The sequence below is a fragment of the Limulus polyphemus genome, unplaced genomic scaffold (genome assembly GCF_000517525.1).
Source record: "Limulus polyphemus unplaced genomic scaffold, Limulus_polyphemus-2.1.2 Scaffold219, whole genome shotgun sequence".
NCBI lineage: Eukaryota > Metazoa > Arthropoda > Merostomata > Xiphosura > Limulidae > Limulus > Limulus polyphemus.
Genome location: NW_013665829.1, coordinates 799,365 through 823,631, shown reverse-complemented (window position 1 = coordinate 823,631; position 24,267 = coordinate 799,365). Strand labels below are relative to the sequence as shown.

Here is a 24,267-nt window from a genome sequence, read left to right as displayed (position 1 = left end):
GGTACTGCCACAAGTGGATTCACTTGACCACCAACCTAGAAAAATCTCTAGTGCAACAGGACAGCAAGTGATGATAAGAAACAAGAGGTCATCCCATCTGCATGCCATGGGCCTCAGAAGAGAAAACCACACACAAAAAAAAGATTTGGTGAATTGGCAGTTTAATGTACTGTTTTATTTTTTTTATTAGGATTGTTCATGGCGTTTCACAATCTGGAATGGTGACATTGTTGTAAGCTTTATTTTTGGTGTTATAATTTAGTTGTTTGCTAGAGGGATAATGGTGCTTGATGTGTAAAATTCATAAAGTAGCCCTAGAATGCCTAGAAAGTTCATAACAGTGTAATAATCTACAAATTTTGTGGGATTTGGAGAAACGAGAATTCTTATAAATACAAGCAATCAATGTGCGAAGATTCAATGAAAATTCAGTGAAATTTCCAATTTTATTGGTCATTTCAGTATCAGAAAAGTTATTTATTGAATTTATGAGTTCAGAGTGAGAAAAGGTGTTCACAGTTCGGTGTTAAAAGTTAAATTTATTGTGTCTATTAACAAGGAATTTCTGTAAGTCAATTTGTGTGTAAGACATACTTACCAAAATCTTATAATATCTGTTAAAAATGTTCTGTGTGCACATAGGCCTACAACTACAGGTGAAAGTAGCATGTAGCAAATATTAAGGAAGAAATAAAGTAACTTGTTATAATTGTATGGATGGGATTGGACATTATTTTTACCAGATAATCCAGAATAATTCACCCAATGATAGAACATGTTACAAGAGAAGTAAGATTCTTAAATATACATTTTGACCAAATAATAAGAAACAGTAACTTGAAATTAAGATTTGAGATAAATGGTTATAACATCTTACTTTTGAGCTTATAAAGTAAGGTAACAGGAGGGTAAAGATAATAAAGGAGGAAACTAATTATGTAAATAAAAAGTTAAATAAAATTGTGCAGTAAACAGTAATGATATTAATACTCTAATTAAAAATATCCAAGATAAATTCAAAAACAAGAAATATTACTGAATCAGATGTGGTTGTGAATCATAGTAATTTCAGTAAGGAATAATTTGTGTACTTGGATTAAAAAAGGTTTTGTGGTTGACATGAAACTTTGTTAATGGAATTATGTATATAATGTTTGTGAAGTAGTTTACATGCAATGTAAAACATTTGCATCCCCCTAAAAGACACACACACAAAATAAAAAATAAAACAATTGTGGGTTGTGAGTAGTGTTAAAATTCAAATACACTTTGGAAGTTGGAAATTACCAGTATAATATGCAAAAACTTTAATTGTGATAATGTTTTTTGTGTCTTATTTTAGGAATTCCTAGTAGTAGTAGTGGTCCCTTGTTACCAGCCCCCTTTCCTGTCCAAAGCTGGGTACAGTCCTCCAGTCCAGGAGTTACTCCTGGACCCTCAGGTAGGAGTCTTATTAAAGGTAAATTGTTTGAGTGGTAAATTGTAAAGGTTAGAAATACAAAATTTTACGATTAATATGTTCAGGTTTGGGAGAATTATTCTTTGACAAAATTCTTAGTCATTGTTATAAACTTGTGGAATATTTTCCTTATGGTATATGTACTTAGTTTGAGTTGTTTTGAAATTTTGTTAGATAGCTACATAGTTGTGAAAAACTACATTAAAGTTGGGTTAAAAAATGGGGATGTGTGTGTATGAGGGGACCTTAAAGAGCCAAATTAGTTTTCTTTCACCTTACCTTGTACTAATATTCTTTGTAACCTTTATCTTCTAATTTAGTAAGATATCAGTAATTCAAACAAGTTTGATAATTCTATGAATCTGAACCCCTTAATGCTCTTGCTATGGGTAGGTAAATCTGTGCATTTCATGACCTTTTACAGAGTTACAATCAAAACTTAAACAGCCATTTTATTAATGTGTGCAATTAAACTATACATAAAAACATTGTTAATAAATCAAATTTTAATATTATATAAGATTTATTTTCTTCATTTTAAAAGTAAATATTTAAATAAATCCTCAATCTCCTCTTTTATGAGAATCATGACATTTGTTTTCTGGGTCTTACCAATTCTCTAATTTATTTATCACCCCTCTCTGAAGTGCGGAGTTTAAAATAAATTACTCATTTTAATATAGATATCATTAAGGCAAAGTCTAATTTTTATAGTCTTCAATCTTTATACACAAACATGAACTATAAAGTCACATCCTCTCTTTCACAAATTGCCAATAATGTCTCTGATGTTTTCTATTATATCATTTATAACCAAGAGAAAAACAGTTTTAATCTGTCAAATAACTTATTATATTACATTATTTTTAGTACAGAATGTTGTCTGTTTCAACTTCAGTTTGAAAGTTTCTTTTGTAGTGTTCAGCTCAAAAAACTTAGGGAATTATTTTTAGGCTCTTATGGCATAGAAAGCCAGTTAAATTATAATAGTCATAGGACATTGTTTGTTTTGTGTGTGTTATTATTATGTGTTCTTAGGTGCATTATTTAAGTAAATAATTATTTAGTGTACTAGTACCATCAGTATAAGAAGAAAAAAAAGTAGGCATAAATTTCATTGACAACTGACTGCAAAAAAACAAAAAAAAAGTCAAAGGTAAGTACTATATTTCTTGCTTTTCATGTATATTTTCTATTTATTACTATAAAAGTAATGAAAAATAAGCATAATTCACTATGAGGTATGCTTGAGAGTAGCTTGTGCATTATGTCATTCAATATGGTAACTTGAGCTATGCATTTGCGGAGTGATTTACAACTTGTGTGGCAGGATTATTAGTTACACTGTTCAAAAGGCAATAAAACAATAAAATTTAAGTATAAATAGATGTATACTGTTATGAGTTTAAAGCTATTTAGGATAAACAAATGTAGATTCTTATTACAATTTGAAGTCATTTTAGAAAGAAAAAAGGGTAATTTAGACTTATTTTATATTTTTTATGGTGGTTACTAAAGTACATATAGAGTTAGGGTAGAGGAAATAACAGCTAAAATATAGAGTTTTAGTGAAAAAAAATGCTTGATATTTATTTAGCAGGTTTTAGAAGTACATAAATTCAGATAAAGAGAAATATTTTTAATCTTAATATGAAAGTCACTGTATTCAGAGTGGTCAGCACGCTTACTCCATATGTTCGTGGATAAAGCTTGAGTAAAAATACTTACTAAAAAAATCTTGATTTTTGTGTACAAAAGACTTATGATGTCTACTGAAAGCTTGCCAAATTTTGTGAAGATACACACAACATTTTAAAAGTTCTGGTATGGAAACTGATGGTTACTTTGGGGTTATGAGGTCAGTGTAATTCAACTACCTTGTATGGAAAAAGTTAATTCTATGTATACAGGTTAGGGTGAAGTAGATATGTCACAACTTTTTACGGAGTTACATTTAAAATTTAATTAAACTTTATTATCATAGTTTATAATTCAGATTTTAAGATAATATAGGTTTTAATTCATTAATTCAAAAGGAAATATAAAAAAAGTTCAACATTTTTGTGTATCATGACACATCAGTACTGTGATTTAGTCTCTTTTGGTCTTATTACTTTCATGATACAACTTCTAAAGTACTTAACCAATTAGAAACTTAAACTTCACATATGGACAAGCTAGAATATAAAATAAGAACCTCCTACCTTATTAATTTCAGATATCAATATATTTGGCAAAACTGCTAGAGAAGCCTCTCCTATCTCCCTCTCTCATTTTTTTTTCTGAACCAAGCAAATCCAACAGTTGTCAGTTAATTTTCTGATGTGGAAAACTGTAGTTTGCTTGGAAATGAAGTATGTTGATTAGAGCTGCTACTCCAAACAGAAATACAATTTTTTTAAGCTTAGTTAGAAAGCCATATACATTATAGTAGTTTGTGATATCCTATTCTAGTGAGTGATAATTGATTTATTTTATAAAATTCATAGTTGAAATCTTTATACATTAATTTGTGTTCACCTCAGTTTGAGAGAATTATTAAGGCTTACAAGGAGAGTTAACAAGTTCAGCTCGATTTCATAACATCAAAGTACTAAAAATCATTTTTATTAGTTGGTATATGTTCTAGCAAAGGTAATTAAAATTCTAGTATTTAAGAGTAAGTAGGATATACACATAGTAATATATGATAACTGAAATGTCAATGTGTTTTACAAAATACTGATATGCAGGTTACAGATTTGTACTGAATTCATATTTGACTGGAATTTTTTTATTGTACTTAATATTTAATAACATTATTTCACTTATTTGCCACGAAAATAATCAACTAATCAAAACTAGTATTTCCAATTGTTACTGTTTTTGGTTCTTTTAACTATCCAGTAATTGAAATATTGCTGTTATGATTTATATTTCATTGTTATTGTCTGTTACTTGTTCAGCTTAATTGATTAGCGTCACAACTGAAGAACACAATCAACTAATTTAAATCAAATTTCCAATTACTACTGTTTTGAACTATTCAGGTAATTGAAATATTGCAAGTATGCTTGCTTGTTGTTAAACATAGGCAAAATGGGCTATCTGTGCTCTGCTCACTGCAGTTATCAATACCCAGTTTTTAGCATTATAAGTTTTTTTGTTTTTGGTTTAGCTATCTCGGGTGCAAATAATCAATTAGTTCAATGTAATAGATTAATGATCGTGATAACTTATTAGGAATTTCCACAAATTTCTTGGTCCTATTTCTAATATTTACTGATGTGTGGTAAAGACCGAACTTTACAAGTTGCGTTCTGTACATATATCAGGTAAAGGGACCAAAAGTTATCTTAGGCACAGGTAATGCAACTACTCTGCATTTATGGTCTTAAGAGCAGATAAAGAGTCTTAGAATATTTAGGTACAGTACTGCTCATATTGTTTTTAATGTCAGATGAGTACTGATAATATTCATATGTTCTTTACGTCAGATCTAAGACATGTAAGGAAGGCCCCTTAGGTAGAAATAGTGTATATATATGGTCTTGAACTAATATCAAAGGACTAAAAGCACAGTAGAAATAGTGTGCTTCTGTCAGATGAAAAGCACTGTTAATACATGTAATTTTTTTGTCATATTTGACAGAGTGGCTTTAACTTTTTTTTTAGTTTGAGCATGGTTTAGGAAATAGCACATGGTCTAAAATTAAATTAGCTTAGCAATTTGCATAATGTTAAACTAGGTTTAAATGTAAAAAAAAAAGCTGTTTCTAAATGTTTTATTAAATAAACACTGCATCTTTATGGCATTTTACTAAACTCGTATATTAGTTGTAACATTAAACAATTTCATGGGTTTGCTAAGTCATTGTTTCTTTAAATGTTCTTTATGTTTTGTTTTTTAGTACTTTAATCTGTTATTTGCCTGCTAAGCTATTTTTGTGAATGACTTGGAAAAATAATGTATATATGTTATATTAATTTATTTACTTCTAACTGCATGACCCCATTTTCCTCCTTCATAGAACCTACTTCGGCTCGTTCCTCGCAGAACACTTCTCCCATACCCATGCAGCGTATTGACTACATGGAAGGGCAGTTTCCCTCTAGCAGACCAAGTAGGTTCATTTTTTAGTTTTGCTTGCATGTTTTAATGTTGGTTTCTTGCATGGTTTTGTCATAATTGTTATACTTGTGTTTGCTTCTTGACAAATATGAAGTTATAGAGTAATTAGTGTAAAAAAAAGAGTTTTTAAAAACAAATATTGCTTTGGCGAAAAGGTATTTTTCCAAAAAATTTCTCTGTTTTGTTATAAACCAGAAGTAAGCTTTTAGTGTTTGAACTTAATTCATGAACACTTAAAACATTTACTACCATTTAAAGTTAGATTATGTTTATTGCAGGCCTCCCAGCAGCCCTATCTTCCTGTTTTTTAAGGCCTCCCCTAGTTTAATAATATGCCCTATTGTCATTAGTGTTTTTTTTTTTGTTTGGGGAGGGGTAAGAGTAGTGTTTCGTACACTGTCTCTTTAGCCTGTCAGTAAATTGTTTTCATATTTATGGGACTCTTACATGTCAGTGATAAATGAAAAAAGGTCATGCTATTATCCTGTGATCGGTGGTGTTAGCCAAAACAAAATACACAAAAAAGGAAGTGTGAAATTATATATTATAGGACTAATTTTTTCCAGTGAGAAAAGTGAGGGTAATATTTTGTACTCACTGTACAAGATAAGGTAAATTTAGACCCCTGATAAACTTAACTTTCAGAATGTAGAATTATGGACTTCTGCATCACTTTTTTAGTTATAGCTTAATCACATTACCAAAAACTTTTGTTAAAACATTTTGTAAAAGTTTCTGTGATGGAGGTACCACATGTTTGCAACCTTCAATATATCTCTGAGGTAAAGATGTAAAAAAGCAGGCTGCAACAGCGTTGGTATAATGTACTTATTTTGTGTTTTATAAAAATTTTGTTATGAAGGAACTATAAAAAACTAACCATGTAAAAGTAAATCTTAGTATTGTCCTTCTTCATCCTTTCCCTGTGAAATCCTTCCTAATATTTTGACCAAGTTGCTGTGAGGATAGTTTCAAATACATTTTCTGTTAGGATTATCATTGAATATTTTGATAAGTTCATATATGATTGTAAAATGTAATTCATTGAATGATCATTAGTGATGTCCAGAATAAAATTAAACTATGTAATGCTAATGATAGCAGCTTACTGATCAGGAAACTAATTTTGTGAATGCTTAGTGCTATAACTTCTTACTTTCTTAATAAATATTAAGTTTTGGATATTCTGTTTTGTTTCTAATGTTTTAGTACTTTTTTTTCTTTTATAATTTTTTTTCAATATGGTATTTATGTACTTGTCAATGCTCTGAGAGTGACTTTTTTGGAGCTTGCATCAGTATTAGATCTGTTTCAAATATTGTGTAATGCTTATTTGAATGTTACTTATTATTATTAACAATTCATTAAGTTAAAAGAATTTGAAAATTTAAGTTTTATTTATGGATAAAACAAGTAATTATGGCAGAATTGAGGGAAAAAAATAAAAGACAGTTGTATATTTCACAAAAACTTCATTAATTAATGACCATGGTTTCACCAGTAAACGCATCATTAGGTAAACTTCATTAATTAATGACCATGGTTTCACCAGTAAATGCATCATTAGGTACCTGGTGAAACTATAGTCATTAATAAATGAAGTTTTTGTGAAACATACAATTGCCTTTTTTTTTTCCCCTCAATTCTATAATAATGGAGTTTCACCAAGTACTGACAGTTTCAAATATCAATTATGGTATTATTTTATTTTATTTTTAAATAACACTACATTTTGTTGGGTTTACCTGGCATCATCAGGTGAATAAATTTGAATAACGGAACAAAACCGTTGCATGTTGCAGTATCAACAGCAATAATGCATCACTAAGCAAGAAAATGAAAATGAGTCTAACACAGCCATTACATATGGAAAAATTAAAGTATAATTCTACAATTGAATACTGGTTAATGTTAGGTTTGTTTTTGATAAAGAGAGCTTCTTTGATTTTTCTTCCATTTGTATTATTTTCTCTATCATTAATTTTAACATTAACAAAAACAAGAGAGTGAATATTTTGATACATGTACTCAAATACAAAGGAAGGGACTTTTTATGTTGCAGACACTTCTCAGCATGTTTCTCTAATTTAAGAATTACCAAGTCTTTAAATATAATTTGATACAAAGATCCTGAAATGCTCTCGTATACAAATTTATGCAGTGCAGTTTGAACTAGTTTTCTTTCTGGTAGGAAGGAAAGTTTAATAGTTAAATTCATGTTGTATTCTTTAATTATTTTTAACCTAGGATATATGGTATAACACAAAGCAAAAAAATGTTTTTTTATAAATCATTGCTTGTATCTTCAGGTTGTGATTCACTTTCTAGGGATTATGAAGTTTTATTTATAACTGAGTGGATACTGGCTTTGTGAATTAAATTATGATTTTAACATATTTATCTCTGTTGAGAAAGCCTTGTTGAGCAGAGCAAGTATTTCTAGCTATATGAAAAACAGTCATATTCTATTAATAAAATGTTTTCACTTGACAATGCTGTGCTTACACAGCATAACATATTTTTCACAAATAAGATGTATGTTTTTGAAAACAATTATTTTTTTCATCCATAAATAAAACTTTAATTTTCATGTTCTTTTAATGTAATAAATTGTCATTAATAAGCATTATTCTAGTTTGAGAGTTATCTATGGTATCAACAAACATTTGTTAACAATGTTCCTTAAAGTAGCATGATTTATGATAAGTCAGTAACAAGTTTCAGCTGTTGTGTTACTTTCCTCTTTTTTTATCTCCCCCCCTTAAAAACATGGAGTGGCAGCACTGTTGTCTTATTAACGCAATTTTAGCAATATACTAAAATTGGGAAGTCTGTTAAAACGATTATTTAGAATATATGTTTGACAAATCTTTTGTGTTAATAATAGAAATATATGACCTTATAACACTGAATTGTTGTTTTTACGTAATTAGACACTCAACATTTCACTTTACAGCTTCTTCAGGAGCATTCACTGAAACACAAGCTGAAACTGACAGTACAACCTTCAGTGTTATAAGGTTCTTTATTTCTGGTATTAATGTCTTCCATATATCAATCTGCACTACAGAAATTAAATAAATCATTTCTGTTAATGTGTTTTTACTCCATCTTATGCGATTCTGTATAGGAGTGTTTTTAATATTAAAAAACTAAAAACACATGAAACAAATTTTTATTTTGTTTATTATATGCATTTTTTTTTCCAAGTAAGTGAATGTTACATATTTTTCTTTAAATGTCTTATTGTTTGGCAAGGATAAGAAAAAAAAGAATTTTGTTATCCTTTTTAGTTACTCCATATTTATTTGGTTATTTCAGTTTGTCATTAAAAATCATTTCCTTTTTTTTTTTTTGTTTCTAAACAGGTCCAGTTACTTCAGCCACAAACCTACAAGCTCTAAGTCATGGGTCAGGTGAACCAAGATTTAATGGTCCCCCCATAGCCCAAGGCTCTTGCCCACCACCCCCACCATCTGCACAGAGTGCTACACCATTTATTTCTACCACAAGCTCAGTTATCTCTCAACAAACACAAGTCCAAAATGTGGGTTTTGGACCACCACTCAACGGTGTACGACCAGCCCATGTTAGACCTAGGTATCCACAACAGGTAGTAGTTTTTTTTTAATTACTTGTAAACTAACATACGTTTAGCTATACCATGATTATTAGTAATGTAATGATTATTGATTGGACAAATTGTAGGTTTGATATAAAATTGATTTTGGATATTCATCTTCTCATCATATTTTTATATTTTTGGGCTGGATAGTAGATGCGGCTATACATTTTGAGAATGTGCTAGTGGGAGTTACCATTTCATTATAGTATAGAATTAAAATAATTACTATCATTGCAGGGCTGGATTAAGGGTCTACGAGGCCTGGAGCTGAAGTGGACCTACTCACACTTGTTCATAATACAAGCAAATAAAGTGGCCATTAAGGCTTTAAATCTACCAAGCTATCATCAAATTGATATTATTTCAGGAAATGGCAATCATTATTAATGACAACAAACTTTGTAAGTTTTTACAGAAGACAAATCAGAAATCAGTTTCAAGTTTTCATCACAGTCAGGATCGGATATAGAATTTTTTGAAGGGCAGGGTTCAGCCCGTAAAAGGGGCACACATATAAGAACAATAACATTTGTGATTTAACAGTCTTAAACGGAGGCAGGAGTGTTTCAGAAGAATTTCACTGGTTCAATCAATAGTCAGTGTTGAAAATATAGGTTTTCGTAATATATTTATTTTAAATTTACGCTTATTATCTTACTAAATGCTTTAATCTTTTAGGGTTGTGCTTGGTTATTTTTAGATATAAGATGCTGATAAATCTTTAAAATAACAATTCTTGTGTATTAGGGCAATTTGATGTGTGCATTATAATAATTTTGAGACAATGTTCATTGGTATTTTGATATCAAGACACATGGTAGTATGTCATGCAGCCAAAACAACTTGCAGGATGCACTGTGTGTTATTAACAGAGTGATAGTTTCACGATTTTGCACTTTCTGTAGCTCAGACTGTGGTAATCCAAACTATCACATATTTTCAGTGTATGTGCTCTACTTGACCCTTACTTCACATACCAAATTTCAAGGCAATCCATTGAGAAATACATGAGATATTAAATTTCCACTTTTGTTTGAAGTTCTTGCTTTTTGTTTTCTTTGCACCAAAAGTACAGAAATTTTATTCAATAGAAAAACATTTAATTCTTACAGATTTTTTTTTCAAATTTGGTATGCTGATAGATCTTTTCAACCTACAATTAGGAGTCTCATTTGGTGTAACTATAAGCCACATGTGCAAGGTTATTCAACAAAAACCACTCAAAAAGTAGTTTAATAACATTTTGAATGTAAGGCACTAAAACCATGTGTCATGCACAGTATAGGTTACTCGGGGGGGGAGAGGGTTAAAGGAATGAAATCAAAATTGGTGGTCAAATTGGTGTTTTGAAAGCAGGATGCTCAGTGAAAAACATGGCATTTGACCAGTACTTTATTGTTGTTATCTCCATAAAGCAAAAGCTGTATAGGTGGCAAATTCTCATTAGAAATAGAGAGTTTAGCTCGAGGATATATATATATATAATGTGAGTGCAAAATTCCATGGAAAATTACAATGCCTTAGAGGGTAGCAGAAAATGTTGAAATAATTAGTTTAGACTGAATAATTGTCATGCGATAAACAGAAAGTGAATTTATGTATATATACTTTTAAAAGTATGAAATTGAAACTTTTATGTTATTAAAATTTGATCTACAGATTATGTTTAATGCCAACTTTATTATCAATGTATGTCAATAAAGTTGGCATTAAACATAATTTGTAGATCAAATTTTTTTAATTAAATTTTGAATGTAATTGTAAAAGGCTGTGACATACCCACTTTTACTCCCAATACGGGCTCAGTCCTAGGGACAGACCATGTGCACATTTTTTACTTGTATATAGTTTTAATACTAGAACTTTTAATGCACTAAGTGTATCTTCACAAAAATTGCATAATTTTAGTAAACATTATGAGTTGTTTGTACGCAAAAAGTCAGTTTTTTAATGAAGTATTTTTTACTGAAGATTTTTCTGTGAACATATCAAGTCTTTTTTTGACCAATTCGAGTGCAAAGTGATTTCATGTTAAGATAAAAAATACTTTCCTTCATCTCAAATGTCATTTGTGTAATCTCTAAAACCTGAATACATTTCAAACATTTTTTTCAGTAAAGTTTTATATTTCATCTGTTTTCACTACCCTAACTCTATACAAGATTGGTCAAATTCACCAAACACAACAAAAAAAATCAAAATAATTCTAAGTTACCAATTTTTCTTTCTAGAATAGCTACAGATTATTTATCCTTTGATTGAAAATTTGTCTATTCTGAAAGTGTCTGTCCATGAAAAAGTTTCATTTGTCTGTTAACCTAATATCTATCTATTTTCACTCTTTGTACATTGTGAATTTTACAATCTTGTTTGAATTCTTTATTGGTATTTAGGTCTATTCTTGCATGTAACGGGAACAATCAGGTACATTCTTCCTCATTCCTTTATGGGTGTTAATATTGTATTGTATTTTTTAATGCACATCTTTTTTCTTATTTTTTTTAATGTGGTGGGCCTGGAGCTGTAGCCCCACCAGTCCCCACCTTAATCTGACCCTGTGTCATTGCTTTTTTAAAAAATTTAATAAGGATGTACAGATCCACATGAGTGAATGATCATTGCAGGCCCTTTAACTCTTTGACTATGGGCTAGGGGGAATCCACCCAACTCGTAACCACCAAAGTAACCATGAGAGCAGTCATACTATAACTTTTTATAATATATGCATATCTTCATGAAACTTTGCAGATTATCAGTATATTTACTAGGCTTTCATACACAAAATACCAGATTTTTTAATTAAAGATTTACTCATGCATTTTTTGTTTTCGAATGTTGACTATACAACATGCAAAGTGATTTTGATTTTAAGTTGAAAAATACTTTTATACACCAGCAAATTGTCAAATTTCATTTGCAAAATCTCTATAACTCCCCTAATTAATCTTCAGCTAACTACCAAACATTAAAAAAATTTTTTTTTATATCTTATGTGTAATTTTCTTTATCTTATCTCTGTACGGGTTTGGTCGAATTGACCGACCTTCAAACCACCATAATAAATTAGGAAATAGATCTAAATTATGCTTTTTTCATTCTAGAATGACTACAAATTGTACAGGAAACCACAAATGTTTATTCTAAATAGCTTGAATCTCGTAACATTATACATCTCTTTATATTTATTATTTTTATTTTATTTACCTTTCAGCCATGTCTGACTAACATTAAAGAAGATGCAATCAAGCAGTGCACATGCAGCTCATATGACTGTGTCCAATAGCATAAAACTGGTCTTTGCAAAGAGCAAATGTCTCAGCTTTGTTCTATTGGACAATTTTTTTGCAAAATTCAATCACATTTTGGCTATAATACATTACGTATGCATATATATTATTACTATTTACAAATAAATTCTTATACTTCAGTTATTTTTCTTAAAACATAGAAAAGATCATAAAGAAATATAGAAAACAATGATCTTTACCACTTATGATTGTTATACTCGCTTGCCTTACCTGGCATGCTAATAAGCCTTGTCGATTTTCACACATGGAGGATGTAAAACAGAATTTCTTTAGGTTTTACATATATGCATTTTAAGATAAAAAATTATAAACTACTATACCAATACCACAGATTTCCACTGTAATTTGTCATGCCTACTAACTAAGTTGTGTTTGGGTCTAAAAAAATATTTTCCAATCACCATTTTGTCTTCTCTTTTCTTCAAGCTTTGAAACAAAAAGACTATTTTTGACAAATAGACACATTCAAAGTCTGAGAAAACCATGTGGGGGGAAATCCTTAGCTATTCATTGGTTGAAAACGTGATAGAGTGAAGTGGGTGTACGTAAACAAGTATTTCCAAAAATAAAAGAGGTGGGCAGGGCTACTGTGTTTGATTTGTTAAATATAGTGATATCTTAGTAAATAGAAAAGACAGGAGGTTCTTATTTTATATTCTAGCTTGTCAATATCAGTAAATTAAGTTTCTATTTTGTAAGAAACTATAGACTGTATTTGGACATCAACACATCTAATTAGAAGCAAAACTGCATTCAACATACCACATGACACACAGAAATTAATATTTATGAATTTTGTTTTAATATTTACTTTTAATTTAAGAAATTAACTAATGTAAAATACCAAAATTATAATTATAATCTAAAATTTGATTCCCAACTTATTGCCATACATTCATAAAATATTAGATCAAAAACTTTTGAATGTAATTATGTACTTGATGACTTGCCCTCTGACCTCTACCCGTAGAAAAACCTTTAGCAATAAGGTTAAAGAATGCAGTAAGTGCCATCATAAGCCAGTTTTACACCCCTCATTCTCTGCTAAGAATGTTATCTGGATTGTACTTGCTATTGGTGTTACTGCCACTAACGTGACTACTTGTGAAATAATGGCTGGACGTGACATTTGTTTAAACTACATAACTACCTGTACTATGAGTATTACAACTACCAAGGTTCCTACACATTAACTCATTGACTGTGGTCTGGGTGGAATCCACTCAGCATGCATCCATTAAAGTAACCATGAGAGCAGTTGTTCAATAATGTTTGATAGTGTATGCATTTATTCATGAAATTTTCCAGATTATCAGTGAATGTTACAAGGCTTTTGTACACAAAATATTAGTGAAAGGGTTAATATCAGTGAAAATCTTATTATGTTTAGAAGGTAGTAGAAAAGCACCAGTGGCTAGATGACACAATACCTACTATTTATGATACATGTGGAAATAGTATCATGCCTAAATATTTTGAGTTAATCCATTGATAGAAATCTATCTGATTATTCAATTCATGGCAAAATTAATGATGAGATATTTATCTTATCTCTAGTAATGATGAAGGTAAAAGATATGTTATATATTTGTAAATCTGACAAAAATGTAATGAAAGAGAAAAGTAAATAAAACCTTGTATATTTTTTTTCTGTTTCAGTCTGGAAGTAGTCAAACTTCAAAACTAACTAGTCAGCCAATTAGACAGTCTTCACCTTTCTTTAACACCACTAGCTCTACTCAGCAGCATTTTTCACTTAAACATCCAGAAGGACCTGTTGGAGGAATTGCAGGGGGGTATGATCCTCAGTTGCATGCTCAAATGACTGGAATGAGCATCCATGGAGGTTTTTCTAAAATGTGGGTAAGTATATTCATTTTAAAATGAATTTAAATGGAGTTAAAATGTGGGTCAAATATTTTTGACAAATAAAGAAAAACAGTGATTTTTGTGAGTAATTTTCAATTTACATATATTTGTAGAAGTTTGTAAGGATTAACCCATTAGTGCAATTAGTACAGCACTCGCCTAGTAAATGACAGGTCTCAAGTTCAAATCTGAGGAAATGAAATACATATATTGTAAAAATAAAATTACCACATATAGTTGCCCTGAAATATATTAATCCTATGACAACATTTGTACAGAGTAACATTCAAAATTTTATGAACCCCCTTGCTATGGGCATCATTTTCTGTGCAATGTTACAACAAATTTTACAGAGTTACATTCAAAATTTTATTAACCCTCTTGCTATGGCTATCCTTTTCTGTGCTGTTTCATCTCCTACAGGATTTTGACTTCTCCCTGTTGCCATTCTTTAATCAGTCCATTTTCTTTGAGATGAGTAGTAGTTATGCTTTCTTATTCCATCACTCAGGATCCCATCAGATGGCTGGTGTGTTGCCTCCAAATGTATGTTTATTTCCTAAAATCTGTATTGGGCCAAGGGTAATGGAAAATATTCAAACCATCTGTCTCGGGTACCAGTGCCAATTGTGAGATGGGGTGTTTCACGAGACCATTAGAGGTGTCCTCGTGTTGTATAAATTTACTCAATTGTCCGATTCAGACCGTACCAATTCCATGGGCTATCATGGAAAAAGTTGGCACTGGGAAGATTACTGCCCACTTCTTTGACTCATGCTTCTCTGCTTTTAAAAATAGGGATTTGTGGTCACCCATTGCACTGTCTCCAGTGAAAGACTTTTTCAAGCTGGTAGTCTGATGGAAATCCAGCCACTTCTCTGGGTTTCCCCATTGTGAATTCCCTCCATCCCTTCTTTAAATGGAGCATGGTAGACTCTTGCCACTTACTAGTTCCTATCTGCTAGGGTAGTGCATTATAGAGAATCTTCACTAGTTGGGCATAGTACAGTGTGGTGAGAAGTAAAGCATTGGTGACACTGTCAGTGTAGTATAGGTCACCCCTCACACAGCTAATGTGCTGTCCTCCTGTAGCCATAATATGTCTAATAGAGTCAAGTGTTTACACACACAGTACTGTCTGATTGAGTCCTAACCACACTACACATATTGGCTTGCTGATCACTTGTGTGCTGATGCTCAGTTGGTCATGATCATATTCTGCCCATCGTTGCAATACTTCAGGCTGTTTTGCATTTTCCTCCCTTTCATCTTGGATGAAGAGTAAATCCTGGTCAAGACTAGATCTCCCACAGGTATGCCTCTATGGAGCTTCTGCTATCAGGTGTCATGTTCCATGGTAACATTTTGCACCACCCCTTCACTACTTCATCATGGGATTTAGCATTTCTGTGTAGAGGTGAGTTATTCTCTTGGAAGTTAACATTTTCCTAATCTGAAAATATATTTTTGTTAGGCACTCACTCCTTCACCCATTCCAGTGCAGCTTTTTCTTGCCTTGTGTAAGAATGAAGTTATCACAAATGTAAGTGCCTAGGGGTAGTTACTGTACACTAAGGTTGTTTTGGCCTATTGGTGGAGGGCTATTGTCGTATGATGATTCCATCATCAACACAGTTCATGTTAAATGTGAATTTAGGTGGGAGTTAGCTCAAGGCTAGTGACATGCAAGTATCATAGGGAAATGTGTGAGGGAAATAGCATTTCTCTGTGTGGAGGTATCTATCAGAAATACATTTTTAGATTAGGAAAATGTTAACCTTCATAGTTACATGGTGGTTACAAAATTGATCAGACGATTGAGCCTGTATACAGGGAGTTAATGATTAGATAAAAAGGTATGCTATATGTAATAGCAAATTTAAAGAATGAAACATGCTTTACACATATAAGTAAGTTTTAGTAACACATTCTAAACATCTTCAGATATGAATTAATTGTGATAGGTTTTGTTTTTTAGACAAGCAAATGCCATACTTCAATTTTTGGGAAATCAGTGAGTAGTCTTTTTTTTTTTGTCAATAATGCATACAATATGCTAGGGTAGGAACTTGTAAAACTTACCAGCAAAATGTTTCATTAAATTTCTTAGTTAAAATTTTTTTGAGTGTTTTACTGATTCAACTTAAATTGTTTATTTTTTATGTTTTTAGGAAAGTGAAAATGTCAACTTGCTTCAAGATAAAAATATACTTCCATCTGTGCCACTGGAACCTCCTAAGATTCTGACACCTCATGAGAGACCAGCATGCAACCGAGAGTATGTTGCAAACAAGGAATATTTTACTTCAGAAATGTCCATGTTACTTTTAACAAAAATATTGTTGATTAAATCTTTAGTATAAATGCAGATTGATTGTGAATTTTATGCACTATGTCTTTTTTTATTAAAAGTTGTGTTTTTCAAAATCTGGTAACTCATTTTGTAAACTACTTAACTCTTTCACTATGGGTACCATTTTTTTACATGTTACAACCTTTTTTTACAGAATTACTTTGAAAATTTAAACTACTTTATTATCAATGTATATGAATAAACTTGGCATCAAAATGTAGTTAATAAATCTAATTTTAATATCATCTAAATTTTAAGTTCTTAATTTTATATGGAAATATTAAAAAAAAATCCTTAATCTCACCTAATATGAGAATTGAGACATTTGCTATCTAGGTCTCTCCTCTTCTCTAACTTATTTACCACCCCTCTGAGAAGTATGGAATTTAATGTAAATTACTTATTATAATATATTTATTACTTGGGCAAATCAAAATTTTTATAGCCTTCAATCTTATTTGTTAATGGAGCAATAAACTAGAAAATCAGACTCTTCTTGCAATGCCACTTCTCACATTTTGTCTTTCATAACTTACCAATAGTTCTCTTTGATGTTTTATACTGTTATTTGTAACCAGTAGAAAGACAATGTTTCAACCTGTCCAGTGACATCTTATATGATGCTGTTTTCTGTACAGAGAATTGTCTATTTCATTTCCAGTCAAAAACTATTTCCTCAGGAAATACATTGATGAGCTTAGCTGAATTTTTAACACCACTTATCACAGAGATAGCCAGAACATTATGATACATACGGAACATTGTCTGCTTTATACGTGTTATTTTTTTGTGTTATTAGGTGATGTAGTAATTAAATAAAAAATGATTTAGTATAAAGAAGTAAGGTTCAATTTCGTCAACAGCAAAAACAAGAAGATCCCAGGTAAATACTATATTTCTTGTTTTTCATGTGTATTCTTTATTTATTATTATAAAAGTATTTAAAATGTAAAACATAGAAATGTACTAGGTTAGATTAGGTAAGATGATAAAAACGTTTTCCTTAGGTATGATTGTGAACAACTCATGCATTACATAATTTGATAGGGTAATTTTTTTTTCAGGAAATCTTTATATTTTATCTATTATTTTCTCTACCATATCTCTATACAGTGTTGGTCAATTTGAACAACCTTGTAACCACCAAAAAAAAATCGAAGTAAATCTAAATTATCCTTTATTTCTTTCTAGTTGCTCTTTGAACTGTGTTTAACTACTATCCTCGCCATTATAAGTTGTAAATCACTCGGGGAATGTGCAGCTCACATTATGCTGTTGAATTACAATTTCCATGAGCTGCTCTTGTGTGTGCTTTGTGTATTTATTTTACCTAATGTAATCTTAACTAACTTAAAAAGATCCCTATTTTTGCATTTTAGTTACTTTTACAATAATAGATAAAGAATAAACATGAAAAACAATAAAGTACTTACCCAATCTTATTTTTTCTTGGTGTTGAATGTCTATGACACTTAACCCTACTTTTTTATACTAATGATAGTAATGCACTAAATAATTTTTATTTAATTAAATAATGCACCAAAGAACATAGATTAATATCATGCAAAAAGTAGACAATTTCCCCTAACTCTCAAAATTTTTCTGACTTTTTAACAATGCAACAAGAGCCGTACCATTTTGAAGCAAATAAAAGCTGTACTAGAAGTGAAATTGACAATATTATGTTCATAATACAACATTATACAATATGTCGTTTGATAGATGACAATCTTGCCTTTCTATTGATTATAAGTAATATATAATGAAACGTAAGAGAGAACTATCAACAAATTGTTAAAGAGAGGATGTGACAGGTAGGTGTGGCAGGAGGAGTCTGATTTTCTATTTGATAGCTCTATTACCAAACAAAATTGAAGGCTATAAAAATTACAGTTTGTCTGAATAATGATTTTATAGTGAGTAATTTATGTTAAACTTTGTAATTATTGGAGGGGTGGTGGATAAAATGGAGAAGAGAAGATAACTAGAGAAAATGTGTCACACTAGGGAAAATTCAAATTTTTTTTAAATATTGTCTCATAGAATGAAGAGTTTAAAACTTGTATACTATTACAATATGGATTATTAGCTAAAAGTTTATGCTATACTAATTGGTATAACATGAACAGAAAGTAGTTTAATAAATTTTGAGTGTAAGACATTAAAACCTTGTATCCTGAGCAGTAAAGGATACCTGTGGCAATAGGGTTAATACACTTCGAGAAATCCAGTATTAAGATCAGAGTTAAAAAATAATGGAATTGCATCTATTTCTGTTTAATATTTTATTGTAAAATGCCAGATTGAACAGAGATTTACATTCACTGGTATATTGTTTTTATAGTATTTTCAGGTGCACCCTTAGAAAGATTCCAGAAACTCATTCACTGCTACAAAAATCTCGGCTCCCTTTAGGAATTCTTATTCATCCTTTCAGAGATCTAAATGTGAGTAATAAATGTGTGCAAATGTATTCAACATAATTGATATATTCTATTTTCTTTTAAGAATTAGACTGTTATAATCTGTGTAGTATGAAGGTGCTTATAAATGTTGGTATTAGATGTATTTAAAACTGTTTTGTTTGGCTGATTTTTGCAGTACGCTTTGAATAAATTTGTTTGATATTTTTTCAGCTTAGGCTGTATTTTGGATATGTAGTCTGCAGGGTGAATATGCACAACCTCTTACAGTTATTCATAATTTATTATACAACTTTATTATCAATGTATGTAAAAATAATTAGCATCAAAATATAGTTTATAATCTAAATTTTAATATTAAATATATTTAATATCCTTATTTCAAATAAAAATACTTAAAAAATTTTCAATCTTCATCTCTATATATCAAGTGATGCATTATAAATTTTCTTTCTACTTTTGTGTGATTTTCTGACTGTCCAACAAACTAGAAACACATACTATAAATATTGGCAATCCAAAATATAGACTTGGAACTTCCAGTCATTTTGCTTAACTGAGATATAAAAAAAATGCTGTCAAGCCCACATGATACACTACTCCCTTGTCATTCTTTCAGTAATTCTTCCTGATATTGTTATTGAATTATTTATAATCACTATAAAGAGTAACTTTTTATGTAAAGGATACCTTATACTGTTTTTTTTTTGGCACATATTATTTGATATTTATCCTCAGTTTCATTGTTTGCCATCATGTTTTTCTGCTCCAAGCAGCTGACAAAATGTTTTAAATCTATTTAAAGCTAAGATAAAAAACAATTGAATTATAATATATTTGTGCCATTCTTTTCTAGAGAATGATAAATTTTTTTGTGTTCTAAAATAAATATTTGAAAGGAACATGATGATTTTGTTGAAAGCCAATATAATATGAAAAACTAATGCTAATGAAATATACTATCTGGTACAGATTATGGAAATAGGCTTTGACTCTAATGTTAGTCTAAAATTTCCTGTTATTTTTATGTAATTTGTATTACTTATTGCTATATATTTTTTAACAGAGTAACTGAAATGTAAAAATTACAAATTTGTGAGGTTAGACAACAAAACATAAAGGAAGAAATTAGTTTTTGAGACAGCTTGATCGACTTACTTCACATGATCATAACTTGATCAGTTGTATACATTAAGTCCTGCTGTGGCTACTTGCTTGTCATGTACATAGACAAGGTCAAATGGACATTGTGGAGTAATACAATTATAATACAAGCAGATGTGAACAGGTTTAGAAAGCTGAGGCTGATAGGATAAATAATTATTATTGTCTTTTACAATCTGTAGTCTTAATGGAACAAAGGTGTTACAGATTTTTTTTTGTATTATTCAGTTTTTTTGTTCACAACCTTGATGATTTTGCTACAGTTATATTAGGGTAGAGAAAATAAGTGATAAAATATAAGAGTTTACTGATAAAAAACATTGAATCATTTACATTTAAACACCATGTATTTCATAGGCTTATTTGATACATAATGTAAGTTATTTAAAGCAGTGATTTGTTTTTGTTTTCTAGCACCTTCCAGTGATTCAATGTGGCTGTATAGTGCGATGTAGATCATGTCGCACTTACATCAACCCTTATATTTCGTTTGTTGATCAGCGTAGATGGAAATGTAATCTGTGTTTTAGAGTAAATGATTGTAAGTATTTCTTTTGTAAAGTGTGCCATTTATAATCACACTTTACTTGTATTATTGTTTCCAAAAATTGCTTGATTTAATTATGGGTATTCTGTTGTGTCTTCAGTTATTGAGCTACATTTGTAATGTGTGTGTTCAGCATTATTTAAAATTAGACTTATTTTTTATTAATTTTTATGTTAGTTTTGTGGTAACATATTTGAGTTATTTACTATTTTTTTTTATAAGAAATCAGGTTAAATGGTGTGATTTCAAACTTATGGATTATTAAAGACCAATAAATTGTTTTTAAATGTCAGAAATGTTTTCTTTTCCTTATTTTAGTGAAAACGGAGTGTTGGGAAACTATGTCTTGAATGTTTTTATGAACAATGTTTGGGAAAATTTTTGATACTATATTATTCCTAGTTGTTTTATATTAGTCTAGATGTTTTAACATTTTGACTGGGTTATTCCAAGTTAATTTTAGATGTGATTTTTTTTTGACATCTATTTTTGTGTGCACATGATGTTTCTTATTTCTAGTGAATAAAACAAAAATTTAAATTGTGGAAATATAAAGATATACATACAAGTTATTGTAAAAAGAACACAAACCAATCTGGAGTTGTTTCTCTCTGAATATGTATGCATATCCAATGGTTTTCTGTGACATAGGATTTATAAAGGTCAACAGTTGCTATAAGCATCTAGTTGATGTCAAGATGATACAAGAAAAGGTGCTTGTATCCCTTCAAAGAGCAATGATTGATATTTGTGTTCAAGGCATTTCAGTTCACGTATTCTGAGTACTATGCTAAAGAAGTGTAAGACTGAGTATACTGAATAATAATCTTATGATTCTTTCTTTCAATTTCTTCTCATAAAGCTATAGTCAGTGGAATTCTTTGGTTGAGTATGAGGCCCATTCTGTGATCTGAACATTTCAGGATTTTTTTTAGCTTACTTAAGCCAGATAAATTATATTTGTTTTTGACTCAGTAGAAAAAAAAAAAATCTTGATGTCAATTCAGTATGTATAAGTTATTTTATCAGTAATAGTCATGTTTAGAACTTACACGTTGTTGTGTTCCAGGCATCATACATTAACCAAGTTAATCAAAAATTACTTATGTATTCATTTGATGGGGTTATTTTATTACACAATATTATGTATCTGTGTAATTAAACACTTATTCATTAAAGAATATTATGGCCAGTGTTATACTATAGCATGGGAATTAGAAAGGTAAATGCCACAATATATGCAGTTCTGTTTAGTTAACTATGTCATGTAAAATGTTTTACCATTATAAAGATGGGAATTTTATTCAGTGGATACATCTCTATCACTTCCAGTCATTTGTTTTTATTGACCTGCTTCAATTATGCCTATTGTGCTTTGGTGTTTGAGATTTAAATATAGTGGCTAAGTGTGAGATGTGTATCTCTATGATTCTCACTCTGTACCTTTGATTTATTTGAAATGTTTGTTTTTGGTACAATCGATTGGCTTAACTTGTATATAAATTTATTGGAAAATAAGTTCTAAAGAATACTTGTGAGAAATGCAATGGATTTTTCCACATTGTTTTCAGTTTTTATGTTTAAATGATATCTTGTTTCATTTGATACATACGTAAGGTAGTATTTCAACTTCATTGGTTTTCCCATGTCAGAAGTTAAATTATGTGTATTATGTATCTATTAACTCTCAATTAGGAATTATGTACAAATAAAAGTTTAATTTTTTTTGTCTTGAATATTACTTTTATATATCTTAGTCTAGTGTTTCTCAACCTTTTTGGCCCAATGGCACACTAAATATAGCTTAGAATATTAAGGCACACCAAAAGTTATAGCAATACAAACGTTTATTTAGAATTTTAGATTATACATGTATTAATCATTATAATTAGTGGGATATTTGGGCCTGCTTCACTGCACATAGATGCTCGATTTGAGGCTCGATAGTGCTTATGGCTACACGAATGGCTCTGAAATTTGTTACTTATTTTTGAAATCAAGATCTAACGAGACTAACAAATATAATATGGTTAAATAAGATTACTCTTGAAAAGTAGAAATACGTGGCACAACTTGGTCAGTGTCATTACACACTAATGTGCCACAGCACACCAGTTGAGAAACACTGTGATAGTCAATACATTGCTGACTCTAACCTTACTAGGAAAGTATAATGTTTAGTATTTCAAGATTTTCAGAATGATATAATGAATTATATAAATGAGAGTGAAAGAGTTAATTATTTTTTTCATTAATTTATGAAGAATTTCAAGCTTTTCATCACCTTGGTTCTTATTATATGTTGGTTAGATATGTCAGAGGTATAAAATAGGTTTGAGTGTCTTAGAAACTTGGAGTTGAATCAAATATTTATGGAACCAGACAAATGGATTCTTTAGATTTAATGTTGAGTAACACTAAAAATAAAGAAGAGAATAAGAAATTCTGTGCTCCTTAAATAATGAAATTAATTTCTCAATAGTACCAGAAGAATTCTTGTATGATCCTGTTTCTGGGTCATATGGAGATCCTTCCAAACGACCCGAGATTAGAAATGCTACTGTAGAGTTTATTGCCCCTTCAGAATACATGGTAAGTTGAAGCAATATTGTGCATAAAATTATCTGATGATGGATTTTAATCCTATAATTATTATAACCTTAGTTTTATGTATTTAAAGTAGATAATTATTAATTTTTAATTGACCAGGATATGAGGAAAATTTAAGGTTATTATAATTTTCTCAGTATTTCATCTGGAAAGCTTAAAAGGGCATAGATATGAAATTTTAGAAGTAAACATTATTATGAAATAAGCTACTTTTCATTACAGAGCTTTTCATACCTAAAAGCATTTGTTAGATTAGTAGTTACAAAGGCATATGAAAATCTGATTTTGATTGCTCTTTGATAATTGTTAGAGTATGCAGAATATAGTATTTAGTGGAAAGGAGGATATATTTATTTAGTGTGATGTTGTTCTGTTAACTTATAATTAGCTATTCATTGATTCTTTCAAAATACGTTTGTCATTACACGATTAAAAAGTTAGGATATTCCACTTTTGATTCATTAAAACCATATCTGTAATAGGCCTTTTAACATTCTATTTCTGTTTCTCAGATAACCAATTTGTCAAACTGATGAGGAGGCATTATCAAAACCACTTTTACACTTTTTAAATAGTAAGTGTTGTACAATTAAAAATAGAGATGTGATGTATGTTTTTAAATTTTAGAGTGAAGCATATTTATAGTAAAAAAGGTTTATTTTCTTTTCCATCATGATTAATTTTCTTGCTTGAAAATTTTTTTTCCCTCATAGTTACGACCACCACAACCAGCAGTGTATCTTTATGTTTTAGATGTATCACACAGTGCTTTACAGACAGGTAAGATGGTGACAGAAA

The 24,267-nt window shown here is 30.1% G+C and overlaps 1 protein-coding gene across 3 annotated transcripts in view; it reads left to right on the top strand.

Annotated features, from left to right (window-relative positions):
• LOC106478515 (protein transport protein Sec24A-like) overlaps positions 1-24,267 on the top strand; it is a 55,684-nt gene that overhangs the window by 8,322 nt on the left and 23,095 nt on the right. For all 3 annotated transcript variants that reach the window (XM_022382132.1, XM_013939064.2, XM_022382131.1), the window contains exons 3-11: positions 1,343-1,441; positions 5,470-5,562; positions 8,939-9,183; positions 14,163-14,366; positions 16,544-16,650; positions 19,070-19,172; positions 20,727-20,853; positions 23,342-23,451; positions 24,183-24,249. In XM_022382132.1, coding sequence (XP_022237840.1) covers positions 1,343-1,441; positions 5,470-5,562; positions 8,939-9,183; positions 14,163-14,366; positions 16,544-16,650; positions 19,070-19,172; positions 20,727-20,853; positions 23,342-23,451; positions 24,183-24,249 — 1,155 coding nt within the window. The remainder of the gene's footprint in view (positions 1-1,342; positions 1,442-5,469; positions 5,563-8,938; positions 9,184-14,162; positions 14,367-16,543; positions 16,651-19,069; positions 19,173-20,726; positions 20,854-23,341; positions 23,452-24,182; positions 24,250-24,267) is intronic.